At 44.2% G+C, this 26,474-nt stretch overlaps 4 protein-coding genes across 4 annotated transcripts; 2 read left to right on the top strand and 2 right to left on the bottom strand.

Annotated features, from left to right (window-relative positions):
* Window positions 1-2,600: 2,600 nt before the first annotated feature.
* Window positions 2,601-8,852, bottom strand: tbcb (tubulin folding cofactor B). The gene is made up of 7 exons (XM_030108173.1): window positions 8,683-8,852; window positions 8,220-8,367; window positions 7,040-7,183; window positions 6,636-6,732; window positions 5,741-5,932; window positions 3,751-3,823; window positions 2,601-3,650 (listed from the first exon to the last, which is right to left on the bottom strand). The coding sequence occupies exons 2-7, from the start codon at window positions 8,337-8,339 to the stop codon at window positions 3,536-3,538; spliced, it is 741 nt and encodes a 246-aa protein (XP_029964033.1). The 5' UTR covers window positions 8,340-8,367; window positions 8,683-8,852; the 3' UTR covers window positions 2,601-3,535.
* Window positions 8,853-11,090: 2,238 nt separating this feature from the next.
* On the top strand, window positions 11,091-18,213 carry six5 (SIX homeobox 5). Its single transcript, XM_030108171.1, is given in 4 exon segments — window positions 11,091-11,787; window positions 13,419-14,896; window positions 15,795-16,018; window positions 16,020-18,213. Coding segments are annotated over 4 exon segments (2,847 nt in total). The 5' UTR covers window positions 11,091-11,101; the 3' UTR covers window positions 16,479-18,213.
* Window positions 14,222-26,076, bottom strand: qpctla (glutaminyl-peptide cyclotransferase-like a). Its single transcript, XM_030108172.1, has 8 exons — window positions 25,472-26,076; window positions 23,466-23,612; window positions 23,086-23,379; window positions 22,508-22,666; window positions 22,321-22,420; window positions 22,132-22,248; window positions 21,206-21,375; window positions 14,222-14,232 (listed from the first exon to the last, which is right to left on the bottom strand). The coding sequence occupies exons 1-7, from the start codon at window positions 25,682-25,684 to the stop codon at window positions 21,230-21,232; spliced, it is 1,176 nt and encodes a 391-aa protein (XP_029964032.1). The 5' UTR covers window positions 25,685-26,076; the 3' UTR covers window positions 14,222-14,232; window positions 21,206-21,229.
* On the top strand, window positions 18,905-20,717 carry six9 (SIX homeobox 9). Its single transcript, XM_030108174.1, has 3 exons — window positions 18,905-19,496; window positions 19,902-20,062; window positions 20,240-20,717. The coding sequence occupies exons 1-3, from the start codon at window positions 19,107-19,109 to the stop codon at window positions 20,370-20,372; spliced, it is 684 nt and encodes a 227-aa protein (XP_029964034.1). The 5' UTR covers window positions 18,905-19,106; the 3' UTR covers window positions 20,373-20,717.
* Window positions 26,077-26,474: the final 398 nt, after the last annotated feature.

Consider the following 26,474-nt stretch of genomic DNA (forward strand, 5'->3'; position numbering starts at 1 on the left):
CCCCCCCCCCCCCTAAACCTCTTTAATATGTTGGGACATATGCTTTAAATTCAACCATTTTCCCTTTCCAACTGCCCCCATGGGGGTAGCCAAGTGGTAACTCACCCACATTAAAAGTCTGCAGACTCACGAGTCAGTGGTTTGAACCCAGCAAGAGCCACAATTCTACATGCTAATGCATTGTGAAAAGCTATTACAAAGAACTGTATGGAAGCTGGTCCAAAGCCAAAGGACCACACTTCCTTTTTTTTCTTTTCATTTTTTCAAAAGTGCTGTCATGGAAACTCAAAGCATATCAGGAAGTCATCTCACAATACACTGCTCTTTGGAACTTAATTAATTCAACTGGCAAACAACTTCCTAGTGCACCAACAAATGCAAAACAAAACTACATAGTATGCCTCTGAACTGTAATTAACAACATACATGGTGAGGCACAGGGTTGTGGGTACTGATTCCATCAGAATCATAATTTCATCCGAGCAGAAAAAATTATACACCGTTTGATTAGCAGGAGAAGAAAAACCAAAAGGGGACGATGATCAATGTAGTGAAAGTGCATGATCCATTAAATTCATGCATAAACTGGGTCCTACTAACCACCAGTGCATTGACAGGTTACTGCAAACCTGCCAACACCCCCGATTTAAGCAGGAGTCTCCTGGTTTTTAAGCCTCATCTGAACTTTGATGAACACTTTGTAAACAATCAGAAGCAAGTAGAGGTAAGCTCCGCCCACCAGTCACAAAGGAAACAGTGATGTTACCATTCTGTCAGTCAGAATGGAAAAATGAAAAAAATAAATAATGATAATAAAAATAATAACATTATAAGGTCATCTCTTCAAATACCTGTCGAGCCTTTCTGTGTGGAGTTTGCATGTTCTCTCTATGCATGTGTTTCCTCCGGGTGCTCCAGTTTCCTCCCAAAGTGAAAAACATAAAAATCGCTAATTGTTGAATCTAAATTGGTTGAGTGTGTGTGTGTGTGAGAGATTCTCTGTTTCTGTGTTTGCCCTGTGAAGGACTTGCAACCTGTCCTGTGTGTCCTCTGCTCCTGCCCATAGTTGGAGAATGAATGTTTTAGGGAATGGCTCCAACACCCAGCATAGCAGATCAATCAATGATTATGATGATACTGCTGTTTTTCTTATCGATCTTCCTGAAGTGTCGAGTGTAGAGTGAAGAAAAAAAAACCTGCGGGGCTGATTAATATTGCAAAACAGCTTTTTGTGACAACTTGGCTGATGAAACTGACAGAAATGCTGTGCACACTGCATCAGTCATGTCACCAGAGAAAGAAAGCTGACAATTTGTAGAATTGTGTGCCTTTTTAAAAAATATACACAAAAATCCCGTTCATCAACTTCCTTTCATTTGAATAAAGTACTCTAGTAGATTGTCGAATTTGTTTTGTTTGTTCATCTTTATCTATTATTATTTAGCTGTTACTCAGTCTCTTTATTATTTTCAATACTTTAATTGTGACGGCAAATCAAACATACTGTCTTGTCAAATTAAGAGCTGCAGGCTGCTGATGTTGACCACATTTCACCACGTATGCAAAAGGAAGGGACACCTGGACACCCTGCACAAGTCACCAGTCCATCCCAGGACACACGCACACGCACAGTTATGCAAACTGTTGGCAGAAATGGGGATATCCAGTGAAACATGTAAATCCCACGCAGAAAAAGGCCCTAATCCTGAACTTAAACCGGAGATTTCCTCACCTTGTGGTAAGACTGCTGACCACTGCTCCACTGCGTGATTCTCGAAGAACAATGAAACTCTGATATGTACAGAGCTGAACTTCTGAGACTGTAACATTATGGCTTTGAAACCTCAATATAGATTCACACTCCGTTGTGGGTCAGTGCAGCAGCTGTGCCAAAGTTCTGGTTTTAGGATGGAGGAAAAAAGGTTTGTTTAAAATATTTATCAGTGACCCAGAGATTAAAGACAATCTTATAATTGAAAGGGGTTCAAATTGGATAAGTTTCACTCTACTTGGGCAAGCTCAAACCTTTTGTCCTTTTCTTTCACCATCTAGCCCTCCGGGTGATAAATAAAGCATGTAATTAGTGATACTAAAGTGGTAACTGAAAGGGATGAGTGAACTGAGCAGACAGTGTCAAACTCTTACACGAAAAAAATAATTCAAAGTAAATCAAAAACACCTTTGAGTGTAGTGGCAAAAAGGCTTTATTTTTAAGCATGACCCTTTGGCACATAGTAACACATCAGCATTTCAGAGAACAGAAAGGATTGACTTTTGAAAATATATATTTGAATGTTTGGGAATGATATGACAGCAATAATTAAGTACATTTCCTCTGAACTCTGGAAGACAAAAGAAATGTGTTTGATCTACAACATAAATAAGGCAAACCGTTTGATTGATGGAGTTTTAAAATTTGCAATTGTGCAAAGCTGAAAAGTTAAAATATACATCTGAAAGTATGTAGCAAGTCTCACATGAGTTATAATTGATGAGAAACTGGCGCTGTAACTTGCTACATCTAGATGAACAGATGTGTAATTAAAGGAAAACATTCTAAAATTAAGAGTTGAGTTTATATGACAGAACTAAAATAAATGTTTTCTCCTTCTAATAATCCCAATAAACTGACTTTAAACTAAACAATGTGTTTTTTAGAGGACATTTTCAGCTCCAGTTCCATTTTGTTGAACAGCTGTGGAATTGAAAAAAACTTACCTGATCACAATCAGACACTGGAATTTAAAGTTTAAAAACAAAAAAAGTCAAACTTTGACCTTGAAGTCATGAACTGTAAACATGTTTTAATGCTTCAATATAAGGACACATTTTAGTGCAACTATATTTTTAGTAAGATGAATTCAGAAAAGGTTCTTTTCCCATCCTGTTGTCACTTCATTTATTTTCAACATATAAACAAAAAGTATTACATTAGTGAAGTTTCTGTTTTGATCATTTCAGAAAGAAGAGGATGAAGCTGGTGCCGCTGACTCTCAACATGGACCACTGAGAGGAACTGTAGAGGAGTTAGAATCTGCTTTAAAAATTCAATTATTAGTCTGCTTATTGTGAAATTAAATTCAGATCCTGTTTTTATTGGCATGTTGTGTTTAGGTACATCTAAATTAAACTCACCTCAGATGTGTCACAGTAATTTTACCAAAAAGAAAAAAAAAAAAATACTCCAGACAATCATACAGTTATATACAACAAATTTGAACACATCAACTTCAATTTTTTTTTTTTTTAACAGGTTGTTGAATTGTACAGAAAACTCGGCATGACAATGATCGCAGTAAAACAAAAGTGCGTGGAGTAAGTGATGAAAACGTGACGCCTTGCTTCTGCTAGCTCCTCCTCGGGCGTTACTAAAGAGCGACAGTCGCCAGTGTCATGTTGCACTGAAGTTACAGAGAGAAAACTTGAGGCTAAAGTGCCTTCAGAGGATGCCTTCCAGGGGGAAATCAAAAGTACAATTTGACTCCATCTTTAATGAGAACTTGGCGCTTGAAATTCAGGACACAACAGCTGATTCCTACATCTCATCCAGATCGTACTCCTCCTCGGGGAAGTCTCCCACAGTCACATTCAGGGGTTTCACAAACGCACCGTACTTGTTCTGACATTCAAAGTACTGCTTGCCATCAACGCTGCGGAAACAAAGGAGGGAAAATACAGAAAGGTAAACATCAAAATCAAGAATCAGAACATCATTCAATTTCTCTGTGCTGAAGAAATAAAAACACTCACGTTCCATTGTGCTTTCCCAGGGGCTCGTCGTACTTCACGCCAACCCAGGTGCCGGGTTTGAAGTCTGCCGTACCTGCAACAAACGACACTGGTTTTTAGGCTGGATACACAGTCTCCGAGTCATATGTCATTTATTAACACACTCAAGCTGACCCCAGTGCGCTTCACAGACAGTCAAACCAAATTTAAGTCATGAGTGACGAGTAATATTTGCCACCTCGTCACCCTGTTAAGTCATCACTTCAGTGACAGTTTCAGCAAGTAAACAAATGGTTATTGTCACTTTGCTAATCAGTCCTAAACTCTGTCTTTTGCTTTTTTTCCCCGGAAATTTACACAACGGGCTGCTGTTCACACAGTTGGCAATCAGTCCCCCAAAAAGCTGCTCGTTTCCACCACGGCCGTAGTGAAGAGTCCTGCTCCAGAGTGTCCCAACTAGGGCTGAACGATATATCGTTATCATATCGATATCGGGATATGAACATTCAGGACATCAGTTTCTCAAAATCAACGATATCAAGATTTCCCCTGCTTGCCCTGCATGTAAGCTTGCCCATGCACAGGTAAGGCCAGCCAACCACAAATCTCGTTTACTGGTCGACAGCTGATGGCAGAGGGTGGTTGCAGAATCTGCACAAACGAGTCTGATAGTAGTGGCGGTGAGTTCTCATAAATAAAACTGATTTTTTTTTTTTTTTTTACACCCTTTTCTATTATGATGTTTTTATTTTTCTGAAAAATGCTCAACTTTCACTGAATCCATTGTAATATATCGTATTGATATCGAGATATCTGGCATGGATATCGAGATATGAAATTTTGCCCATATCGTTCAGCCCTAGTCCCAACTTCCAGTCCACGTTCTGCTGGGACTCGGTAGATTTACAGTTGAGAGTCGCCCTGAATAGCAATCCGACTGAGCTGCCTGTCCATGCGAACGTCCCTGCACTCACACTGTTAATGTTTAAAGTGTATTGTTGTCTGCATGTGTGTGACTTCAAACAAACAGCATCAACTAGTGGCCCAACATGAAAATGACTTTAGTTTCATTATTTCTGCCATTTCTGTGGAAACTCACAAGGTTTTCAAAGTGCTGCTTTTGAAACATACTTTAAACAGGGCCTCAATGAGAATAACAGTGAAACTGGCTGCAGCGAGAATGAATTGAAAACTTAAAGCTCGTGTCTGGAGTTTTGAAAGAGAGAGGTTTTTTTTAATCCAATGTCTCAGGTTCTGCCCTCCCTCTGCTTTCATGAGCGACCAAGCCACGCCCCTTTAATTGTGCACGCTATTATCCGTCGGGTGAAAATGAGAGCCTCTGAGTCCTACAGCATCCTACATGTTTAGCTGTTTACGGTGGATGTTCAGCAGACAGTGAATATATCCGAGGTGAGCGGGGCGGCTGCTGCGGAGCCAACTCACCTCTGCCTGGGCGAGCGGCCGTGCTCTCTGGCTGCGTGCACACTTTGATTGACAGCATGACAAGGCGGAAGCTCAAAATCTATTGGCTGAAGCTGACCGGCGCTTTTTCAGATAACATGGGGGTCTATGAGACGAAGGCGGGGCTCATAAATAAATTTTTATATTGCTTCGTGATAATATTATATTGTAGTATCGAACCAGACTGACACATTTAAGCTCTGTTGAAAAATGATACATATGTTGGAAACGAACGGAAACTCCGGACACGAGCTTTAAGGTTGTTAGTTTCACATGAGGTGCAACAGACTAGGCTGTATGTCTGACAGGATGAACATGAACAGAAACGTTCAGTCAATTTCAGCACATTTTATTCGGCTCTTTTGGATCAGAAAACAAGTAACCCACATTTATAAACTACGTCCTAAACGCAGCAATTCAGAAAAACTGCTGCATTTTGTCCTCTCCTGCACAGATCGAGTGAAAAGCCAAAGTTACAGAGAATTAAAACAGCCTGTTCTGTTGGGAGTGAAACTCATCCTGAAACACGCCGAGCTTTAGCCACACTTACCGACATACATGACTGTGCCAAGCTTCGTGGGCTGCCCGGGGACCTGCACTTTGCAGCGGCTGCCGACCGAAATGGCCTCGGCAGCAGCCTCCTGTTCTTTGTTTCGAGCAGCCAGTTCTGCTTTCTTCCTGGCCATTTCCTCCTCGTTGTAGTGACCGATCTGTTGTTTCTTCATGAAAGCCCTTGCTGAATCTGAAGCAAAGAAAATTGAATCATAATCAGCAAGCAGTGGAAGACAAAGTTCTATTACATTTTCATTGCTTTAATTTTCAGGAATTGCCCATGAGAAATTCTCAAAAGTGATTATTTAGAGTCTGAACAATTACTGGCTGCATGCCCTGGCTGAGTTAAGGGTGAATAAATCCACTTAACCCTAAGACGTATACTTTGTTTTGACATAAACACACACCATCACAACTGATGATAGAATCCCTTCTCTTGCACTGCCTTACAACTCAAAAAATTGCAAAACAGTAAACTAACTACGACTTATGAGCTTTTATAGTGTTTTCAAACACATTCAGTCATTTTTTTTCCCAAAAAAACAATGTTCAAGCACATTTTTTTTCCATTTTTTTTTTTTTAACATAAGTGAATCACTCATGTGCACCGAACAGCTACAGCAGATGTTTTGCTCAAGAGCCAGGGCCTAACACTGTGTGTTTATCATAAAAAAGAAGACTTTATTAAAGTCTTTTTCATTATTTCATTTTTAGTTTGATGTAAATAAAGTGATGAACAAGTTACCAGATATGGACACTTGTCTGGAAAGAGTTACTTGACTATCACTACAGCAAAAACACTGGATGCATATGATCTGCAGACACACGTTTGGTCAAATATGATTTCCCTAAACAGATATTCGCTGGAGGAGAAATGTAATGACAGACTTTACCTGTTCTCTTATCATAGTCGTTGTCCGAGAGCTCGAATTTCTGCACTTTGGAAACATCGGTGAACTCTGCAAGCTGCCCTCCACTTCGATCAATGACCTGCATGAGAAGACGAACACAAAACACATGCTGGACCTGCAAACAGCCGCTTCAACACAAATATTCACTTCAGAGAGACAAAATCTAGTTATGAGCATTTTTTTCCATTAGCAAAATGCTATTAAATTTGTTTTAAAATGTCAAACAAACTAAGTGAATTTATGTGCACATTAGTTTGCACAAATGGCAAAAATGATTTTCCGTCAGCCAATGTATACACAACAAAGTTGACATTTGGATGCTTGTCACAAACTACAAACTTTAAACCTGTTAGTAAAATTGCATGTTACAACTTAACGGTACATACATGTATCCTGCAGTCATCGTCCACAGGATAAGAGCCGAGCAGAGCTTCGTCGTCTTCGAGCTTTTGTAGGAACTTGTCAGAAACACTGTACAACTCCAGGTCCATACAGGATGGAGGGGCGCCCACGATCATCTCCAAGTTTCCCTGAGTACAATGGGACAAGACAGCATAAGTATAACAACACACAATAGCTAATTCAGTACCTGTATGGCACACAAAGTCTGCTTTTAATGCCACTTTCTAAAAACCTTACGAGGCAGAGGTCAACAAACCACAGCGAAATGCAACATCTCTTCTGTCTCTCTTGTAGCTGCTCCCTTCAGCGATCATTTGTTCTACTTTGAGAGAATGAATATAATACATCCCTTCTTTCTGTTTTTTCCAGCAGGTGACTAATGTTAGTTTTCAACATCAGACCTATGTGACGTAGCCCTGGATTAAAATAAAATGTATTGAAGGTAAAAAGAGTCGAAATTAAATGTTCAGAGTAATTTACTTTCACCGCCAACAATGCAGATTTATCTTAAATAGCAAACAACAAAAAAGGTCATGTCGAAAGAAGTAAACAGACAAAACAGGTGGTTTTGCATTCATAAATGCAGCTAAAACTTGGGCATAAATGGCAAAAATCAATCTTAAATTAATGTTCATTTGAATTTTCTGTATGTTTTGTGATTCTAAACAAATGTAGTTTGTTGGGAGGGAATCAAATGGTGCCACTGCAGTCCTGGTTAAAGGTCTTCAGAATGTCTGGATGTCATTCAGTAGAGTGACATTAGACAACACACCTCCTGCCTCAGTAGTGACTGTGTGAAACCTGTTATTGGGTTAAAAGAGATGATACTGACAGAAACACCAATATTGTCCATCTATACCTCACTATTTCTGTGTATTATACAAGCTTTCAATAAAAAGGCAACTTTTAATATAAGAAAACTTGAGTGCCAAATGGAAAGAGTTAAAGAAAAAAAAAGGGTGCTGCATTGGTTTTAAAGGTGGGATGCAAAGCCCCACATGTGGAATCCAAAGTTGAACAACTTGGCCATTATCCCAGCCCATTTTATTCATTTCTCTCAGAAGTTCAGACACTGCAGTATAACGCTGTCTTGACATCCTGAGAGAAAACAGTCAAATAAACTCAGGAGGGATGGAAAGGCTGCCTTTTCCAGCTCAACCTCACCTTCAGTTCTGCTATACGAATCCCTCTGTTGAACCTGCGGTTCACCAGGAAGGAGGAGATGGTGCTGGTGAGGCGCACATCCACAAAGGGTTTGGAGATAACAGTCACTTCGCTGTCCATCCTCCAGTCTGTTTCACAGGGTCAAACACTAGAAACACAAAAACACACAAAATCTGACACCGATGCTTCCTTCATAGTTTGAAAGGCTATCCGATGGCAGCCAGGCGGCTCTCATTACATTGTTTTTACAATAGGTGTGTTCCAGCGGCGAAAGTTATCGCTGCATTTCCTTCTAATCTTCGTACAATAACAAGCTGTGATCGTTTCCGTCTCATTTGTAGCCGTTATGACCCGCTGAGTTGATCTGGCCACAGGTCGGGTTAGCGGTTGGGGAGGCTAACAGCAGCAGTCACGTTGGATCCACTGAGGACTGACTTTAAGCTAGGTTGCTGCTGATACTTACATATTTCTGTGTTTTCCTGTGTAATCTTTGAAGATTCCAAGTGAAAAACAGTCGACGTGTCTCCGTAGCTATAATCAACCAGAAGAATCCATGATTGGAAAATAGAAATTTTGCGGGAAACGATTCACGAAGCTTCGCAGTGAGCAACAAAAAAATGTGTAACTTCCAATTCCTGCTACGCCCAGCTCTGGAAGGTTCTACCCGCCTGCGGGCTGGATTCAGCCAATCAGAAGAAGGAACACAAAAATCTAACCAATAGGCATGAGGATACGAGAAAAGGTGCCATTAGAACCGCCCTCTTTAATTAGATTGACGTGAGTAGAAACCAATCATCAGAAAGACAGACAGTGACTGCTTAAAGAGCCAGAGTGGAGCAGAATTCTCTTCCTTCTCAAATTTGTCCATTCGGTAGGAAAAACCTGGTCCCTACCACAGAAGTTCAAACAAAATCAGAGAAGTTTCTTTAAAGCTGCTCCACAGGTTCTATCCAGCACAACTGCTTTTACAACAGTTTAAACAGGACATTGATGTGAACTGCTCTTTTGTGGTTTACATCCTGAATCGTTTACACATTTATGTTGGTTCTGTGAATTTACGTATAAAATGAACATTGCCTACTTTATTAATAATAATATTATCCCACATTTTAAGTAATACTGTCATATTTTTTTTAAAAATATAACAACAAGGACAATGATTTTCCCCCCTCGTTATTCCAATTTAATTTATTACTAAATTCCATATTCATAGATGTAAATTCTCAAAACATAAACCTCTTTTTTAGGTTTTGAAATCAGAAATAAAAAAATACATTGCAACCGTCTTTCAGTTACAAAATAAGAATCAATTAAAAGCGTTTTTCCCCCATGCTTTTTTAATTTGAAATATATTCTTGTGTTCTGTTTTCCTTTTTAACTTTTTATTTTGGTGTATGTTTTCCCTTTATTTTATACAGTTTTTTTATTGTCTGTTTTTTGTTCAGTCGATGTTTGTGTTGTTAACTTCAGTTTTAAAAAATTCGACAAGGATGTATGTTTGTAAGTTTGAAATGACGCCATCATCTAATTTGACCTAGATATGCAAATAAGCAAATTGCATCATCAATGAAAGCACAGTCAATACCACAAGTTTTTTTTTTTTTTTTTTTTTTAATTTTTTTTTTTTACATTTTTCCATATTTCACTTGAAAATAACAGCCATGTTCAGGATCATTATTTGAAATCTACTGACAAATAGAAATAATTTTTCCCATCAGAAGAAAAGAAATGCAACAAACACACAAGAAAACTAATTTTGTGAAAACTTCAGTGGACTCTATGCAACTGATGGAAACTTTATTGTATTGTCTGGATCTGTATCTTCAGTAATTTCTACCACACATAATCTGAACAGGAAGTGTGTAGGACTTGATTTGGTTTTGATTGTGTCCTTGGTTTCAACTTGACAATGACAAGGATTGTGTTGAATAATGTACTTTCTTAGGATGACCATATTTTGACCCTACTGTCCTCGGCTACTTGAATGACTGTGATTTCCCCTTGGGGAAATGACTCATCTGCATTCAACCCAGAGTTAAGCTTTATTGGGTTATAGCCCAGGGATCTGATTGACATCAAGGCTTGTGTTACTGCTGTGGCTTCCTACAGAAGTAACATGCTGGCTGAAATTCACACTTGAGAACTTCAGAACACGAGTTTTTGTGAGATATTTTATTTATTTATATATATATATATATATATATATATATATATATATATATATATATATATATATATATACATATACATATACAAACACACACAGCAAAAGGACAGTAAAAGAATATTAGTATAAAATATGACATCAGTTAACAATAACATATAACCAAGATAATAATGGTGAATCTATTTACACTCTTACAAGATTAATGCTATTTTTGATGTTTTATTGCACCAGGCAAAACCCAAACTCAACAATGAATGTTAAAAAAAGTAACTGAAACATAAGTAACATATTTAATTATATACTGATACAAACGTTTCATTTGTATTGAATCTCAAAACACAACTCGTTACAGTAAAGTCGTACTGGATTTTATTTCAATGTAACAAAGTAAATGACAAAAATAAGATACAAGTTAACAGATATTTTGTGCGCCCTCTTGTGCGGCCCCCCTACAAATACTTTGGATACCACAGCACCATAAATCAGATTAAACTGCAGCAAGTAAGATAATGGTGGGTATTCTGTTAAACTACTGAAGTACATTTGTTTTCCAGTAGAAGCTGAGAAGCAGGCTGAGGGATTTTAGGTAAGTAGAGCCGGAGAGGCGTGTCTGCCTGTCCGCCTTCATGGTGAGTGTGATGGGAGAGGGAGGGAAGGAGAGAGGAGGAGGAGGAGGAGGAGGAACTAGTGTGGAAAAAAAAAAGTTAAAGTAAAAATGGCTTCCTTGTCTTTGGAGTCTACAGAACAATCCGAGAACAGCTCAGAGGAGCCCACGCCAACCGAGCCCAAAGAGGAAGAGGACCCGGTCCTGGTTTCGGAACAATTGCTCCAAAGTTTCCAGAAGTCGGCTCTGAGTTTCTCCACTGACCAAGTCGCGTGTCTGTGCGAGGCCCTCCTGCAGGCGGGCAATGTGGATCGCCTGTGGAGGTTTCTCTCCACCATACCTCCTTCGTCCGAGCTGCTACGTGGCAACGAGACCCTGCTGAAGGCCCAGGCTCTGGTGGCTTTCAACCGGGAGGAATTCAAGGAGCTGTACGCCATCCTGGAGAGCCACGACTTCCACCCGTCTAACCATGGGTTCCTGCAGGACCTGTACCTCAAAGCCCGCTACAAGGAGGCGGAGAGGTCCCGGGGCCGCAGCCTGGGCGCCGTGGACAAGTACCGGCTGAGGAAGAAGTTCCCCTTACCAAAGACCATCTGGGACGGAGAGGAGACGGTGTACTGCTTCAAGGAGAAGTCCCGCAACGCGCTCAAGGAGTGCTACAAGAGCAACAGGTACCCGACCCCGGACGAGAAGAAGAACCTGGCCAAAGCCACCGGGCTGTCGCTCACGCAGGTCAGCAACTGGTTCAAGAACCGCAGGCAGAGGGACCGGACCCCGTCCGGGACGCACAGCAAAAGGCAAGACCGCCGCGCACGCCTCTGTTTGCATGAAAACGCATGTTTTTTTTAAACGTCCTTTGTTCGTGCAAAAGCTAATTTAGGTTAGGACTGTGAGAGAGAGAGAGGTGGGGGAAAAAAGTGAGTGAGACCAGCAGACCAGTATTCAGAGATAAACAAAGCGCACAGGCCCGATCTGAGGAGACTCGACACACTCCAGGCTGCAGAGGATCTGCAGATCAGCGTGAGGATGGACAGGGTCTGACTTTTGACAGCGGTGAAGCCACACATGTCTGAGACCAGGAGCGTGTTGCTTTGTTATGAAATGTGAGATCCAGGGCGCCCACTAGAGCTCAAGTTTCCTGAAACACTGCAGAGCAGAGGTGGCTGGGGTGAGGCCAGGAACATGGCAGGAGGGAAGCAGGCTCTGAGTTCCTTCACATAAGCTGAAATCTCTGTTTTAACAGTGACTGAGCAGGGAGAAGCTGTTTGTGTTGAGATAGAAGAAAGTAGAGCAGACATTATCTTATCAGAGGGAGAGTCTGTGGCGGTCTGGCAGACAGCCGGTATGGTTCACATCAGATTCTTCCTCATCAGACAGGCTAGAAAAGAATTTCCTAGAGTCTGGTCTGGCTTTGAGTTCCAGTCTGAGTCTATGTGGTGAATTACCTTATTTTTCTTGACTAATGTTTTTTCTTACAATGCATGTCTAATTGTTTTTATTTAGTTTTAATACCGGGTGTTGTCTCTACTCAACACATCACCAGTAAGGATCGATTCCATATCAACACAATAAATTGAATAAAACATGATGATGATGATGATGGATGGATTTATGGAACGTAACCATTGCACATTGACCTTTACGTTAATTTTGAAAAGGCCCTGCAATCAAAATATTCAGAAAGGCACCAGGCCTTCCTCACTGGAAGATAACACACTCGTGTTTCACGATCACTTTAAAATTAAATACCGGTAAATCAAGAAAAACAATGAGATAATAGTTCTTTGCTGGATGACTTGTTTTGCAAACCTCCCTGAGAATAACCTTGGAAATTGCAATGTGCTTGTGCCTTCTAGTAATGTTTAAATGTGCATAAAAACCTCTGTCTTCAATTCAAGTTAAAAATGATGCCGCAGACAGAAAACTTGGTCATTGATTTAATTAAAATAGAGTGTAGACTTCCACAGACTGTTCGGTGTTGATGGAAAGGACAGGCAAACCAGTCTTCATACAAGAGAAGTCAGTGTGCAGACCATCACAATACACAAAGACCTGTTGCTCACATGAATAACTGATCATTACTCAGGAGCTAATGAGCTCCTTTGTGGAATAAATGAAGTTAATTCTTTGGTGTAACTTTTCAGTGAAGACCTGATGCTTCCTTTTATATCCTGGAAATGGTGTACTCTCAGATATAAAGACATATAGCATATGTATAGATAATGATATTTGACAGAAACATCTGTTTAATATTCAGATCTGCTCTCACTGACAGAACCAGCTCTGCCTGAATGTGGTGCTGTGGTTTTCTTTCAAGTAGAATTCGCATTACAGATGTTTAAATTTACAGTAGAATTTGTTGTTTCTCCTTAGAGGCTTGTTAAACAGAGGAAAATCGTACCACTGATTAATTCTTCTTGCCTCTCAGTGAGTCTGATGGGAACCACAGCTCTGAGGACGAGGCCGGCGCGATGAACGACGCCCTCGACAAAGCCGAGGAGGCCGCCGGCTCCACGCCCTCCATCATCTCCGTCTCTGCGGTCCCCTGCAGCACGGGAGGCCAGCTCATCCTCAACGGCTCCGGCGGCTTCCTCACGGCCTCGCAGCCGCTCCTCCTCAATGGGAATTCCCTGATCTCCGGCGCCGGAGGTGGGGTGATAATTAACGGGCTGAGCCTGGGCGAATGCCAGACAGTTACGCTGAGTCCCGTTGCAACTAACTCTCCTTTAATACTGAACGGAGCTCAAGTAATTACCAAGTCTGCTATTAACGTGCATCAGCCGCAGCAGCAGGCCGTCTCTGTGGCGGAGCAGGAGGTTTTATCCGTGGAGACCAAGCCTGGCGCTCTTCCCACGCCAGTCTCCAACCCGACGGCTGTAATTTCTCTCCCTCTGCAGCAGAAGTCAGAGAGTCCCAGTGCAATGGATTTCATTAGTGTCCACGAACCAGATGGCAGCAATCAGACAGCGTCTTCCTCGTCTTCGTCTCTGTCCCCCTCCTCGCCCACCATGTCCTCCACAACCGGCCTCCCGTCGCTCGTCCTGGCACAGAACCCTCAGCGTCAGGACTCCCTCAGCCTCGCGGCCTCTGGGTCGTCTTCTGGCGTCTCCATCTCTTCTACGTCTGCCGGGTCTTTCTCCAGTCAGCAGGAGGAGTATGTTGTTTATGCCACCGCTGGCTCCCAGTTAAACCCTCCCAGCTCTGTGGTTTCCTCCAGCAAGTCCAGCCCTCAGATCATCTCTCTGCCCCAAGTCGTGCCTTCCATCCAGGGTAAACCGGTGTCCCACCTGGTCCACCCCTCCTCAGGGGCCCAGTGTCCCCAGCTGGTCCCGGTGTCTCCGCTCACGTCTCCCGCCCCGCAGCTCCAAACCCCGCAGATTCTGAACGCAGGCGGCCGACTCGCGCAGCAGGACGCCCTGCCGACCGCGTCTGAATGCGCCGCCACCATTGTTTCCATCTCGCAGCTCAACGGTCAGCTCCCTCAGCAGATGCTGCCACAGCTGGGGGAGCAGACCTCAAACTGTCCACCCAGCAAAATCCACAACCCGCAGGTCATTTCCATCTCCCCCCCGACGCAAGTCGTCCCCGTCCCACAGGCCAAAGGCGGCGCGTCGTCACAGCTAGTCCCCCTCTCCGTGCCTCAGCTGGTCCCGGTCTCCTCCATCCAGACGTCCACCCCCATCTCCTTCCCCCAGGTGGTTCCTGCCAGCTCTTCTCTTTCCATCCCCTCGGCCGGGTTGCCCTTACAGATCCTGACCTCGGCTCCTGCGGCCGGCGGGGTCACGCAGGGTCCTCTCAGGATAAACCAGCTGAGGCCCATTCAGAGTGTGGGCCCCCCGACCAGCGTGGCCCCCGCGGTCCAGCTGCTAAACTCTGGGATCATTCAGCTGCCCTCTGCTCCTCCAGGTACGCTCCACTCACATCATCAAATTGATTAAAAAAAAAAGAGACACTTTATGGATAAACAGTAAATCATATGCAAATTACAAAAATGCACTTTGTTTCATAAACAAATGTTTATATATGAAAAGCAGCAAATATCTCAATGAAAATAATACCGGGATTGACAAAAACAAGTCAGATCAAAAGTTTTAATTATTGAAAATATTGGGCGTGTCGACATGTGACCTCCGATTGTTAAAGTGGATTAAATGATGTGACTTGTACTTATCGATAAGCCAAATTATATACTTGAAAAAAGAAGGACTTTCCAAAAATACGTCCTAATTATCGGAATGTGAATGTATTTGTAATTTGGTACTTTGATCCATGATGTATCATTGAAGAACATTTTAAATGACAAGTGTGATAAGTGTGTTTAATTTTCAGTTGGGACACTGAACTGCACACATTTAGAAAAACAAGATTATCAAGGTGCTGTTGGATGATTGATCTCAATTTCTGGTCCCTACACAAAACAAACACACAAAGATAAAACCCAGAAGAAGTATTGTAATCTACACAAATTTTAAGAAGAGAATTACATGAGAAAACAAATAACAAATAATCTGTTTTCTTTGAGAGAAGGAGAAGAAATGTGTGTGACGACGCACAAATTTATCAGAATAATTTAACTGAACTGACTGAGGAACCAGTTTTTTTCCGGTTCAACAGTATTTATTAAAGTATGGAAAAAAAGATTTCGAAAGTTGATCATATGTTTTTAATCAGGCATGCTATTACTTTGATCTATTTTGAAATAAAATTATCCAGGGTGCACATATCACCATGTGACAGATAACTGCTTTGCGATTACAGCAGATCATTTTGTCTGGAATAATTCTCGGTTCATTCTCATCTGCAGGGAACCTCCTGCTCGGTGGAAGCCCCTACCTGAGCGTCCAGCAGGGGAAGCTGATCCTGACCATCCCGGCGGGCATTCAGCTCACCAGCGTTCCCCTCAAGCCGGACTCCGAAACCCTGCCCATCTCTACAAACGGACTGAATCCCATCCTCAACCCCTCCGCCGCCCCCGTCGCCTCCCAGCCTCCTGCCGCCTCTTGCCCGACGCCCGGCGTCCTCATGTCCCCCCCCCCTGAACTTCATCAACTCGTCGCCGCCGTACTGTGCCCCGGAGACGGCGATCACGAGCGTCCAGACGCCCGCCGCGCCGTCCTCTCACACGCTGGAGCACTCGATCGCCCCCACCACGCCCAGCACGCTCACCCCGGAGAGCATGCTCGCCCTCAGCCCCATGTACAGCGGCATGCCGCCCAGCATCCACCTGTCCCAGCCGGCGTGGAGCCCGGCGCCGCTCCCCACCCCCGCCGGCCTGACTCTGTTTGACGTGCGCGGTAAGGGGGACCTGCCCGTGGACCCGGCCTTGCTGGGCCTGCCCGGGGGAGAGTCGCTGCTCCTGGGAAGCCCGTCTCCGGAGCGGGACGTGGAGGCCGGCTCGCCGCTGGGGAATCCGGAGGAGATGGATGGAGACGCCAAGATCCTCACCCAGCTGCAGTCCGTCCCCGTGGACGAGGAGCTGGGCTTATAGTCCGTTCACGGCAGCTCCACGTCTCTTTAAACAAAAGCAGTCAAACTGAGACGACATGGTAATGAAGATTTTAACTCCTCCACAACCTTCCAAGTTTTTTCAGTTTTCTGTTTCATGATATGAGGGAAGTTTCACCCAGTGGTTCATTTCCACTTTGGTCTTCAGGCTTTGACTGAAAGCTTTTCCTAAAATCTTTCAACTAACACAAATTAATCTGCTTTGACCCACATTGGTTGGTTTTACAAGACTGAAATGCTGAAGCGATCACCGCTTCGGCTGTTCTTAGGTAGTTTTTGCAGTTTTATGGACAGCAGACAAACTGTGTTTAGGGTTCATCTGCAAATATTGGAATAAGCCGGTTTATGACTTCACGTTGGTTCTCTCCACAGACAGAAGCACAGTTTTAGCTGTGAGGGCTACTCAGCAGTATTTTCATGCAATAAGTTACTGAAGTTTGGGTTAAAACGTGAAGCTTGACTGTATTCTCCACAGTAAATTGCAGGGATGAATGATTCATTGATGCCCTCCCTGTCTGCTCATAGGTTTGTCAAGGTACTCTGGTTTTCTCCCGCTCCCGATCCATGTACTTGTGGTTATCTGGTGACCTTACATTGACTGTAGGTCATGAACGTGACCATCTGTTGACACTCATTGTGATACTAAGTGAAACTTGTTGACAACCTGGATATTTTCTCACTTCTCTTAGTGTCTCCAACTAACTGTAGCAGCCCGGTGAGAGACGGACTCAAGAAAGAACAAAACAGGAAGCGAAAGGGTTAAAACTCTATGCAATACATGTGTAGTTCTTCATAGTTCATAGGACACTATGCCGCACAATGGCTGAGAAACAAAGCCAGTACACTTGGGAGTTTAAAAAACAAAAAAAAAAAAAAAAAAAAAAAGCTTTGAGAGAGCTGAGCTGGGCTCTTAAATGAAGCATGGCACTTCATCACACTAACATGAACTAACTTTCTCTCTGAACCCACTAAACCAGATTTCCTCTCAAAAGCATCCAAAGCTTCAGTACGTTGATGCTGATAAGTGCCTTATTGTTGTTTTTTATAATGTTCTTTTTCCTTTGTACTTCTGTTATGATTGTTTCGTACCTTACCAAATATCTGGATTCACTTTTCCTTTTTTTTGTTTTTTTTTTTGTTTTTTTTTTTTAGCCACTTGTCTGAACCAGTGTGATCAGTTAAACAATGTGATGAGTTTGGTTTGAGAATTATAGCTCCATGTCTCTTTTTTTTGTTTGTTTTTGTATATTTTGCACATTTCATTCACACAATGTTTACGCTATGCGGCCGTGTGGTTATGACAGCGGTCTGGCTGACTCTGCAAACAAACAAACAAAAAAAAAAACAAAACTCAAAACTCTTTCTGAACTGGACTTTAAGATACACCATTGGAAAATAGGATGCTGATATTTGAAATCTGTGATCTGATTTCACGTTAAGAATGAACTCTTACAAGCATTCTGTCACAATACAGGTAGTGATTGATCCTTTGGCCAATTATGGTACACGAAAATACACTTCAGCGTCTCATGTAGTTACAGAAACAGCCTGTGTGTATCTTTTTTTTTTTGTCATTAGTATTGTTTGTCTCTTTTGTACATTTAATCTATTTAAAGCATGTATCAATCAGTTTCTTGTTTTGCAAAAAAAAAACAAAAACTTTGAAGTCAAGAAAACCGATAGGAAATGATATTCATTTTCACAAGGAAGGTCACGTTGTAGTGCAACCTGAGTTCTTACAATCGCAGACTACAGGTGTGAAATCAATATTGAGGTCCTCAGTTGAACTTGTTGAAATAGGTCACCCTCTGGGGAAGAATGTCTAAGCTCCTATTTAACCCCAGCTGTTTAGCACAGATTAATCATATCCTGTTTGTTTTTTATTAGTTAAGGAAAGGGAAACGTGTTTGGTTAGCAGTTGTTTTTTGTACCAAAGCTTGTTGAGATTGAAGCCCGTGAAGGGTTTGTGCACATTTGTACCGCCACGGTTTGTTTTGTAGCCTGGGATTTGTTGTAACTCTCCGACCTGACGCATAACCTGTATGACTCCAGACTTAACCAAAGATATTACGTGTTGATTTCATTTTTTTGTAATAGATTTAAAAGGGATCATTCTTGTTTGTTATTCAAGGTTCTTGTTTTCTTATTTTTGTATTCAAATGCATTCATTTTTTATATATATATATATTATATGACATTGTAATAAACATTTACAAAAAAACTTCACTGCATCTTCATCCAGCTTGTTTCTAAAAGTGTGTTTGAACGTTGGTACGCAAAGGACCCATTGAAGACTTTGCTTCTAATTTGACAGGAAAATCTCATTCAAATGTCTCTTTTCTGCTCTGAAGCCGTCACACACCATAAGGTCCAGTGTGTGTGTGTGTGTGTGTGTGTGTGTGTGTGTTTGTACAGAGCAGAGGGGCTGCAGTGTTATTGTAATCCCAATGGTCTCGTGTTACCTGTGGAAGGGTATGGTGACAGACGCTGCTAAACACACATGCACGTTCACTTACTTTCTGCTCTTCCACAGAGGAGCTGCAGTCCTCACCGGAGGCTTTGAGGATTTCCTCTGATCCGCCGCCGTCCTCCTCCTCCTCCTCCTCCAGCTATGATCTTCACAGCAGAGCAGGTGGCCTGCGTGTGCGAGGTCCTGCTGCAGGCCGGCCGCATGGACCGTCTGACCGGCTTCCTCCACACGCTGCCCCCTCCCCCCTGCTCCTCATCCTCCCCCGGGGAGCAGGAGAGCGTGCTCAAGGCTCGGGCGGCAGTGGCCTTTCACCAGGGCCGCTTCTCGGACCTCTACGCCCTGCTGGAGGGCTTCCCCTTCTCCCCGCCGAGCCACCCGCTGCTGCAGCAGCTGTGGCTGCGGGCCCACTACACGGAGGCCGAGAGGCAGAGGGGCCGGCCCCTGGGGGCCGTGGGGAAGTACCGCGTGAGGAGGAAGTTTCCCCTGCCTCACACCATCTGGGATGGAGAGGAGACCAGCTACTGCTTCAAGGTAACGTCTTGACAGCGTCACGTCTCAGCTATTCTGCAACCGGCTCAAGCATCAGGACAAAGTGTGGGAGGATGAGGGACTGCTGAACAGTCTTCACGTTATAAGATAGTGTTGACAGCTGTTGGCACCCATATGGTTACGAACTAGAATGTTCTGCAGTAAAGAATGCAACAGCAAACTAAACAGAAAATCCAGTATTTCATTGTGATTCATTGATTGTACTGTAGTTTTCTTTTACCTCCCTTGACTCAATAATTGCCTTTTCAGACTATTGCATTCAAAAAAGGTCTTTTTGTTTAAATCTAAACTACTAACACTTGAAACTTGTTTTGGTGGGTTTTCAGACATTAAAGTCCTGTTTAACCTGCAGACTGAGGGTAATGCTGGTTGTAAACTGTAACACAGGAGAAGTCTCGCAGCATCCTCAGGCAGTGGTACCATCAGAAGCCTTACCCCTCCACCCGGGAGAAGCGGGAGCTGGCGGCCGCCACCGGGCTCACCGCCGTTCAGGTCAGCAACTGGTTCAAGAACCGTCGACAGAGGGACAGGACCGCCGACACCCCCGGGTCAGTAGGTCAACTCTACTGCGAATCACTTCTGTCTGTCTTTAGAGTTAAAATCTACTGTCACATATTGAGAGATTTCTTTATTTCGATCCATTCACATTGTTAACTTGGAATAATAGCACCCTCTAGTGGTTTCAGTTAGGACCGCAGTCAGAATCTCCTCTCCTCTCATTTCAGTTTCCAGGCGTCCCGGTTTGGAGGGTCTGATCATGACCTTTCACCCCCATGCAGCCCCCTGCTCCAGTACCACCTCTGCCACCCCCCTCCGCCCCTCGTCCACACGCCTCCTCCTCCGCACCGCAGCCGCTGACTACATTCAAAACGTCACATCGGAATTTTATTACCAAACTGTGATTGAGGAGACACAGAACAGCACACAGGACCGACGGCAGAACAGGGCGTCGTACAGCGCCTCTAAACACACGGAGCAGCTCACAGACGCGACGTAAAGCCCTGCTGTGGATCTCCACAGAGTTCACACATGGAAACAAGACGTACAGTCAGACTCTTCACCTGTTAAAGGGACTGTGCTGGTGTAATGTTCCTAATGTTCTGTAGCCACACAATTTAACTAGTCAGAGGTTCTTCAGTGTATCCGACTTCCCAACATTCCGACGAGAGAAACTGAATAAACTTGCTTTATGTTTGACCCAGACTTGACCGTTTCTTTTACGTGGCGTTAAAGACATCTCTTCAACCAATCAGGTAGACACTCATAACAGGCAAACCCAAATAAATCTCCAGGAGGTAATATTCACAGTCATTCACAACTGATCACTGAACAGTGGTCAAATATCTGACTTTAAGGAAATAAAGTGCATCTTATATCCTTGTAGCCAATGACCAATAAGGCTGAGAAGGCTTCTCTTCACATGAGCAAATAAAAAAAAAAAAAAAAAAAAAAAAAACACCAATGAAGTGTGCATTAAAATTAAAATTCACAGATTCGTGTTACTGCTACATGTTTTCACACCTTCGTTAAGACGTCCTCTGCGTTTCGCCGTGCCGTTCATTGCATAAAACCGGGGAAAGTCCAGCGACAGAAGTCTTTGGTAAAGTTCGGCTGGTGTTCCACTTCACTGGAGTCAATGTTCACCTGTGCCCCTGCTCACTCTCTCACTCACCGGGCACAGATAAGAAAACAAAAAAAAAGCTGCTGTCGTTGGTTCAAAAGCCCAGATATTCAGCCAAAAACACGGCCAGGATCTTGGTCAGGTTCTCCACGGTGGGCCGGTGCATGTTCTCCTCTGTGTCGTCCAGTGTGTGCCAGAACTGAGGGAAGGGAGTGGCGATGACGTGCAGGACGGGAACGCCTGCCGGGAAACACGAGGAGAGCGACGGTGAATGACAGCATGTGTCATGTAGTCATGTACACACCGAGCAGCCGTAACATTATAGCTACAAAAACAACCATCTTGTCCTGTTCATACTCCTTTTTTTCCCTCAAACAAAAAGTGGAATAATAAAAAAACAAAACACATATAAATAAATAATCCACCATATAATATCGCATGACGCTCAAAAGACAAGTGGTCAGTCCCAGGAGAACCACAATAAGAGTGTTTAATAGCTATAACAGCAGTGCTTTGGAGGCTTGGTGCCCAGACAGAGGAGAGGTTCGGCTGAGAGCAGAGAGCCGGGCGGTCGGTGGATGAAGGTTTTAATATATGACAGGAGGGAGTGATCCTCTTTGATTACCAACACAAAATGAGCCACATAAAGAAAACCACAGCAGGAGATGTGTGTTACAACGGAATCCAGCACACGCACACCTTCCAAGTAGCAATTAAGGAAAAAAAAAAAAAAAAAAAAGAGTGACTCTTTCTCAACACCCAGGAAGTGACAGTGAATACATCAACTGATCGGAATTAACAGGTCAATTCAGAGCAGCCCCGCTGAACCATGCAGCTTTGGAAGCAGCGTTTAGCAGCATGTGTTTCAGATTAAGCTGCCTGAAGGCTTCCAGTATGAGGCGGTGGCCAGAGGAGCAGTAACTTGGAGGATCGTGTTTCGCTTGTGTATTTGGTATCAACACAATTCAACCTGTCCCGATTTCTTCTAATGCTCACCTTTGTGAAGGAAGGGGATGTGGTCGTCCTGCACGGGCCCCAGGTACACGTCCTTCCTGAAATACGTCTGTTCCGAGGGGTGAGAGGTCAGGAGGCCCTGTCGATGGAGTCTCTTCTCTGGGAAGAAAGAGGGAGGATGACGGGTCGGGCCGCGGTAAGATTCCCATGAGAGCTGGAGCCGGCGCTTACCTGCAGCAATCAGCCGGTCGAACCAGCGCGCTGTGTTGTCGAAGTGATTTGCAATCAGGGGATCGGGGCCGCCGAGCAGGTCAAGCAGCACAAAGAGGTCCTGGTGGGAGAGGTTCAAGGTCAAGGCATGGAAACGTATACTCAGCATGCTGCTCGATTCAAAGTGTGTCTGTCTGGAGCGTCTCACCACGGCGTGGAGCAAAGTGGCGTGCGACGCCGCGGGGTGCGGCGTGTTGGACATCCGCTCGGCCAGGTGGCGAGAGCCGTACAGCGAATCGGTGGCGGTCCATTCCTCGAAGGACTCCTCGCCGTCGAAAAACACGAGCTGGAGAGTGACTGGAAGTCTCTGAGAGGACACGGGGGGAAGGCAGCGGTAATTACATTAAAATACACTGAGAAAAAAAACAAAACAAAACAAAAACAAACAGCTGAGCCCCGTTCCCAGCATCTGCAGTGCTGTCGCAGTGTGAGAGTGTGTGTCGTCTTACAGTAACTAAATAAACCACAGCCTCTGGAGAGATAGAGCTGTATACAGATGGCTGCTGCGCTCAAAACAGGGGGGCTAAAGTCAGCAGTTTTACTCTGTGCTGAAGCTTCACGGCCTCTCGTCAGCATCTCTGACTGTTTCTCCTCCTCACAGTAATAATAATAAAAAAAAAAAATCAAATAACACATTCAGAGATTTTTCAAGGCTGTCTTGCTTGATTTGTTTAAGCTTTAAAAAAAAAAAAAAAGTATTTGTCATGAGGATAAAACAGGACAAACCTGCGGTTTGAATGACCTGAGCTGAGCGTCCAGAGCGGTGGCCAGCTCCAGGATCATCGCACAGGGCACTGCAGAGTCACTGGCTCCAAGGAAAACCCTCTCGGGGGCCCGCGGGTCCGGGGGCAGGACCTTGGAGTCGTAGTGACAGGCCAGCAGCAGCCTCCGGGGAGCTGAGGGGTCCAGAGTGGCGATGATGTTGGTGAAGGTGACCTGGCCACGGGGGGTCGGGTTCTGGAAGGAGTCCAGGTCTACGGACCAGCCGGCAGACAGCGAGGACAGAGTGGAGGTGATGTGCTGAAGCAGAGTACGGAGTAAAAGATGAGTGGGGAATGCACGCAGAGGTGGGGTGGTTATATATAGTAACGTGTTTGAAAACACACCTGCTGTACAGCCAGGCTGCCTTGAGTCCCTGGGAGCCTCTCGATGAGGATGGGCCGCAGGTGAGTCTCCCACAGGCGAGTGCCGTCCACCTGCGAGGCCAGACGGCGGATCTGCGCCGGAGAGCATTTACTGGGTTTGTGGGACAACTGGAGGAGAGAAGAGATCAATCATAAAACAGAGAAGAAATACATATCTGAAGCCAAAAGCTTGAGAAGATATATAACCACAGTCCAGATGTTTCAGACAGGGTGGAATGCAGAAAATCTTTAGTCCAAGTCTCAAAATCTTTGGTCTGTCCTCAAGGTTTTTTTTCCATATGTTTAGCCACAGCTTTATTTTGTTTGTTCAACTAAAGGAACAGAAGAAGTATATTAGTACATAATATACATTTGGTAAAACTGCAGATCCTTGTTCTAGTGTTCTCATCGGAAATGATCTGTACGGATCAAAAGTCGTCCAAGGGAGGTAAAGAGGAGAACATGAACTGTTCCAACAGAAGAGCAACTGTATCTGAAACTGCTGGGGCAATAAAAGGGGAGACTTTCAGGCTTATTTTTCTCTATTATCAATATTACATTACAACAAACAGTGGCAGCACAGCAACGATATTCCTGATGCAAATCAGCAGGTTTGCATGGGTTTGTTGTGTGGTGTTTGCATGTTCTACCTGCATGACTATTCTAACTACATTTGATTCTTGCAGAAAATCTGAGAGCATGCTGGTAGCCGCATGTCTCTATTCCAGCCATGGTTATGTGCTGAGATCAAATATCCTTTTCAGTTTTAAAGCTAGGGTTGGCGATTTGAATGAGATACATTTTTTTAAATACTGGTTAAAATGATCTTTATGACCCGGTGGGAAACAATTCATAGCGTGTTCTTAAAGTAGTTTGGAAAATATCCGCTATCTACAGCAGGAGTAAAACGGGAAAAACAGCAACCAATAGTCTTGACGGGACACCTTTTTTTAAACCAATCAAATCCCTTCGCCGTTCGACCTGCCCCCTGCGCGTACATGTCGATGGCGTGCACTGACCCTGGTTCAGTGCGCGCGTAGAAGGACGGAGCGTCGTTGCAGAATGGCGGAGAAGAATGTTTGGGGCTTTACTTACCGGTGAGTGCGCCATACTTGGCATAGTGCAAATAAAGAAAAACGAAGAAACGAAGCGCTGAGGACAGGTTACGCCAGGAACGCACTGGACGCGGAAGTGCTGCGCGCACCGCGTGCACCGCGCGCGCGGAACGTCTCTGCGTCTCCGCTCCCAACGGAGCTCCTCCAATGGGGTGGGAGCTGGGCGGAGCCTTGGGGAGATGCTACATTCGTGCTACATGCTAGTTTTCCAAGATCGCCAACCCTAGCTTTAACAAGTTATATTCTTAAAACTGTCAAAGCAAAGTTAGATGATTTTGCTGTTTTGTTTTCACACTGTTAGGTTCTGTCAACACTTTTTCCAGGCCAAGAGCTGGTGTGTCTCTCGAACTGATTTGAAAACCAGGACACTCAGTGGATAAAGGCACCACTGCATCAAGGACATTAAACAAACACAAAACTACATCAAACACAAACAGGCTGAGAACAGGTGTTTTCCTTTAATCTCCGCCCAACCGTCTAATCACACACATATTACCATAATTTGCAGTAAAAAAAACACTACAGTACTTTAACTGCACCTTTTACAATCAGTCAGTCCATAAAGGTGAAATGATGTGTTCACTGTTGTGCTGCTTGAATTCCTAAAAACTTGAGTGATTCTATCAGAAAGCAGATTGAAACCAGATCACTATGCCACCAACTCATGATCATAAAAGTACTCAGTATTTTTCTCCACAGACTTACCTCTAAACACTACAAAACAAACTACTGAGTAAAAGAGAGGAGAGGATTGGTTTGTTTTAGCAATCAATATATAATGTTGTGCTAAGATCTGTCCAGAGTAAACCTAATTTTCCCAACATGCACCTGTCCAGTGTGTCTGTCAGGTGTCTTCAGTGTAGCCGTTCTCACCCGGTCTCTGGTCAGGTCTGCGTCGGGCATGCGGCTCACGGGTCTGCCGGTGAGGTCGTTGGACAGGTAGACCCCCAGAACCACGGCCAGCACCAGCACGCCGAGGAGGCACAGCAGCAGCACCCGGGCCCGGGGCATCCGCACCCGGTCGCAGCCGGGGAAGGGGGCGCTGCCCTGCTGCAGGGGCTTGTACCGCCGAGCGGAGCGGGACATGCCTGCGGACGGACGTCTATCGACTACGTGTCCAATGGAACCCGCAGGGGAGGGAGGTTCACACAGGAAGAGGAGGGGAGGCGGACCTGCTCACATTTCAGCACGACGAGCCATCACCTGCTGCCGAGACCCGGTGTCCGGAGGTCTGCGGTGCCTCCTCCGCAGCCCGGCTGTCTGAAGGCATGGCCGACTTCAGAGGACTGGACCCGGGATGAAGTGCAGCCGTGGCACGGTTCATTCAGTCTGCCTGGAGCTTCAGCAGAGCGGAGTCGCGGCTCCTCACGGCGCAGTTAAACTCAGATACTTCCGGCTTTTAGTGGCCGAGGAGGCCAAAGCTGCGTCAAAGCGGTGCCGCAGCAAACTTTACCATAAAACCCTGCAGAAAATGACCACATTCGTTCACTATAGTCACACGCTTCTTCTGAGCTCCGCCGCAGACCAGAAACGGCTGTGTAGTTTTACCGCCTCCTGCCGACCCGGGGAGGAACTGCAGTCGAACAGAATCACTGTGCAGCACTTCAAAGCGATTATCACCACCCAAGTGCTGCAAACAAAGATAATACCACAATTAAATCTTAAGATAGAAATAAAATAAGTGGCACCACCAGAAAGAATCAGCTCTGTGTTGTTGCTATTTAAGCTTTAAAACGTGAAAGACATGCAGATCTTAATGTTGCAAGAATCTGACTTTTTAGAGGCCATCAGAACCCCAGAGGAAACCGCAAATCATAAGAACAATGGAATAAATGATGTGTTAAGTAAAGTAGTTTTATTTCTACTTCAATTGTCA

The sequence above is a fragment of the Salarias fasciatus genome, chromosome 14 (genome assembly GCF_902148845.1).
Source record: "Salarias fasciatus chromosome 14, fSalaFa1.1, whole genome shotgun sequence".
Lineage (NCBI taxonomy): Eukaryota > Metazoa > Chordata > Actinopteri > Blenniiformes > Blenniidae > Salarias > Salarias fasciatus.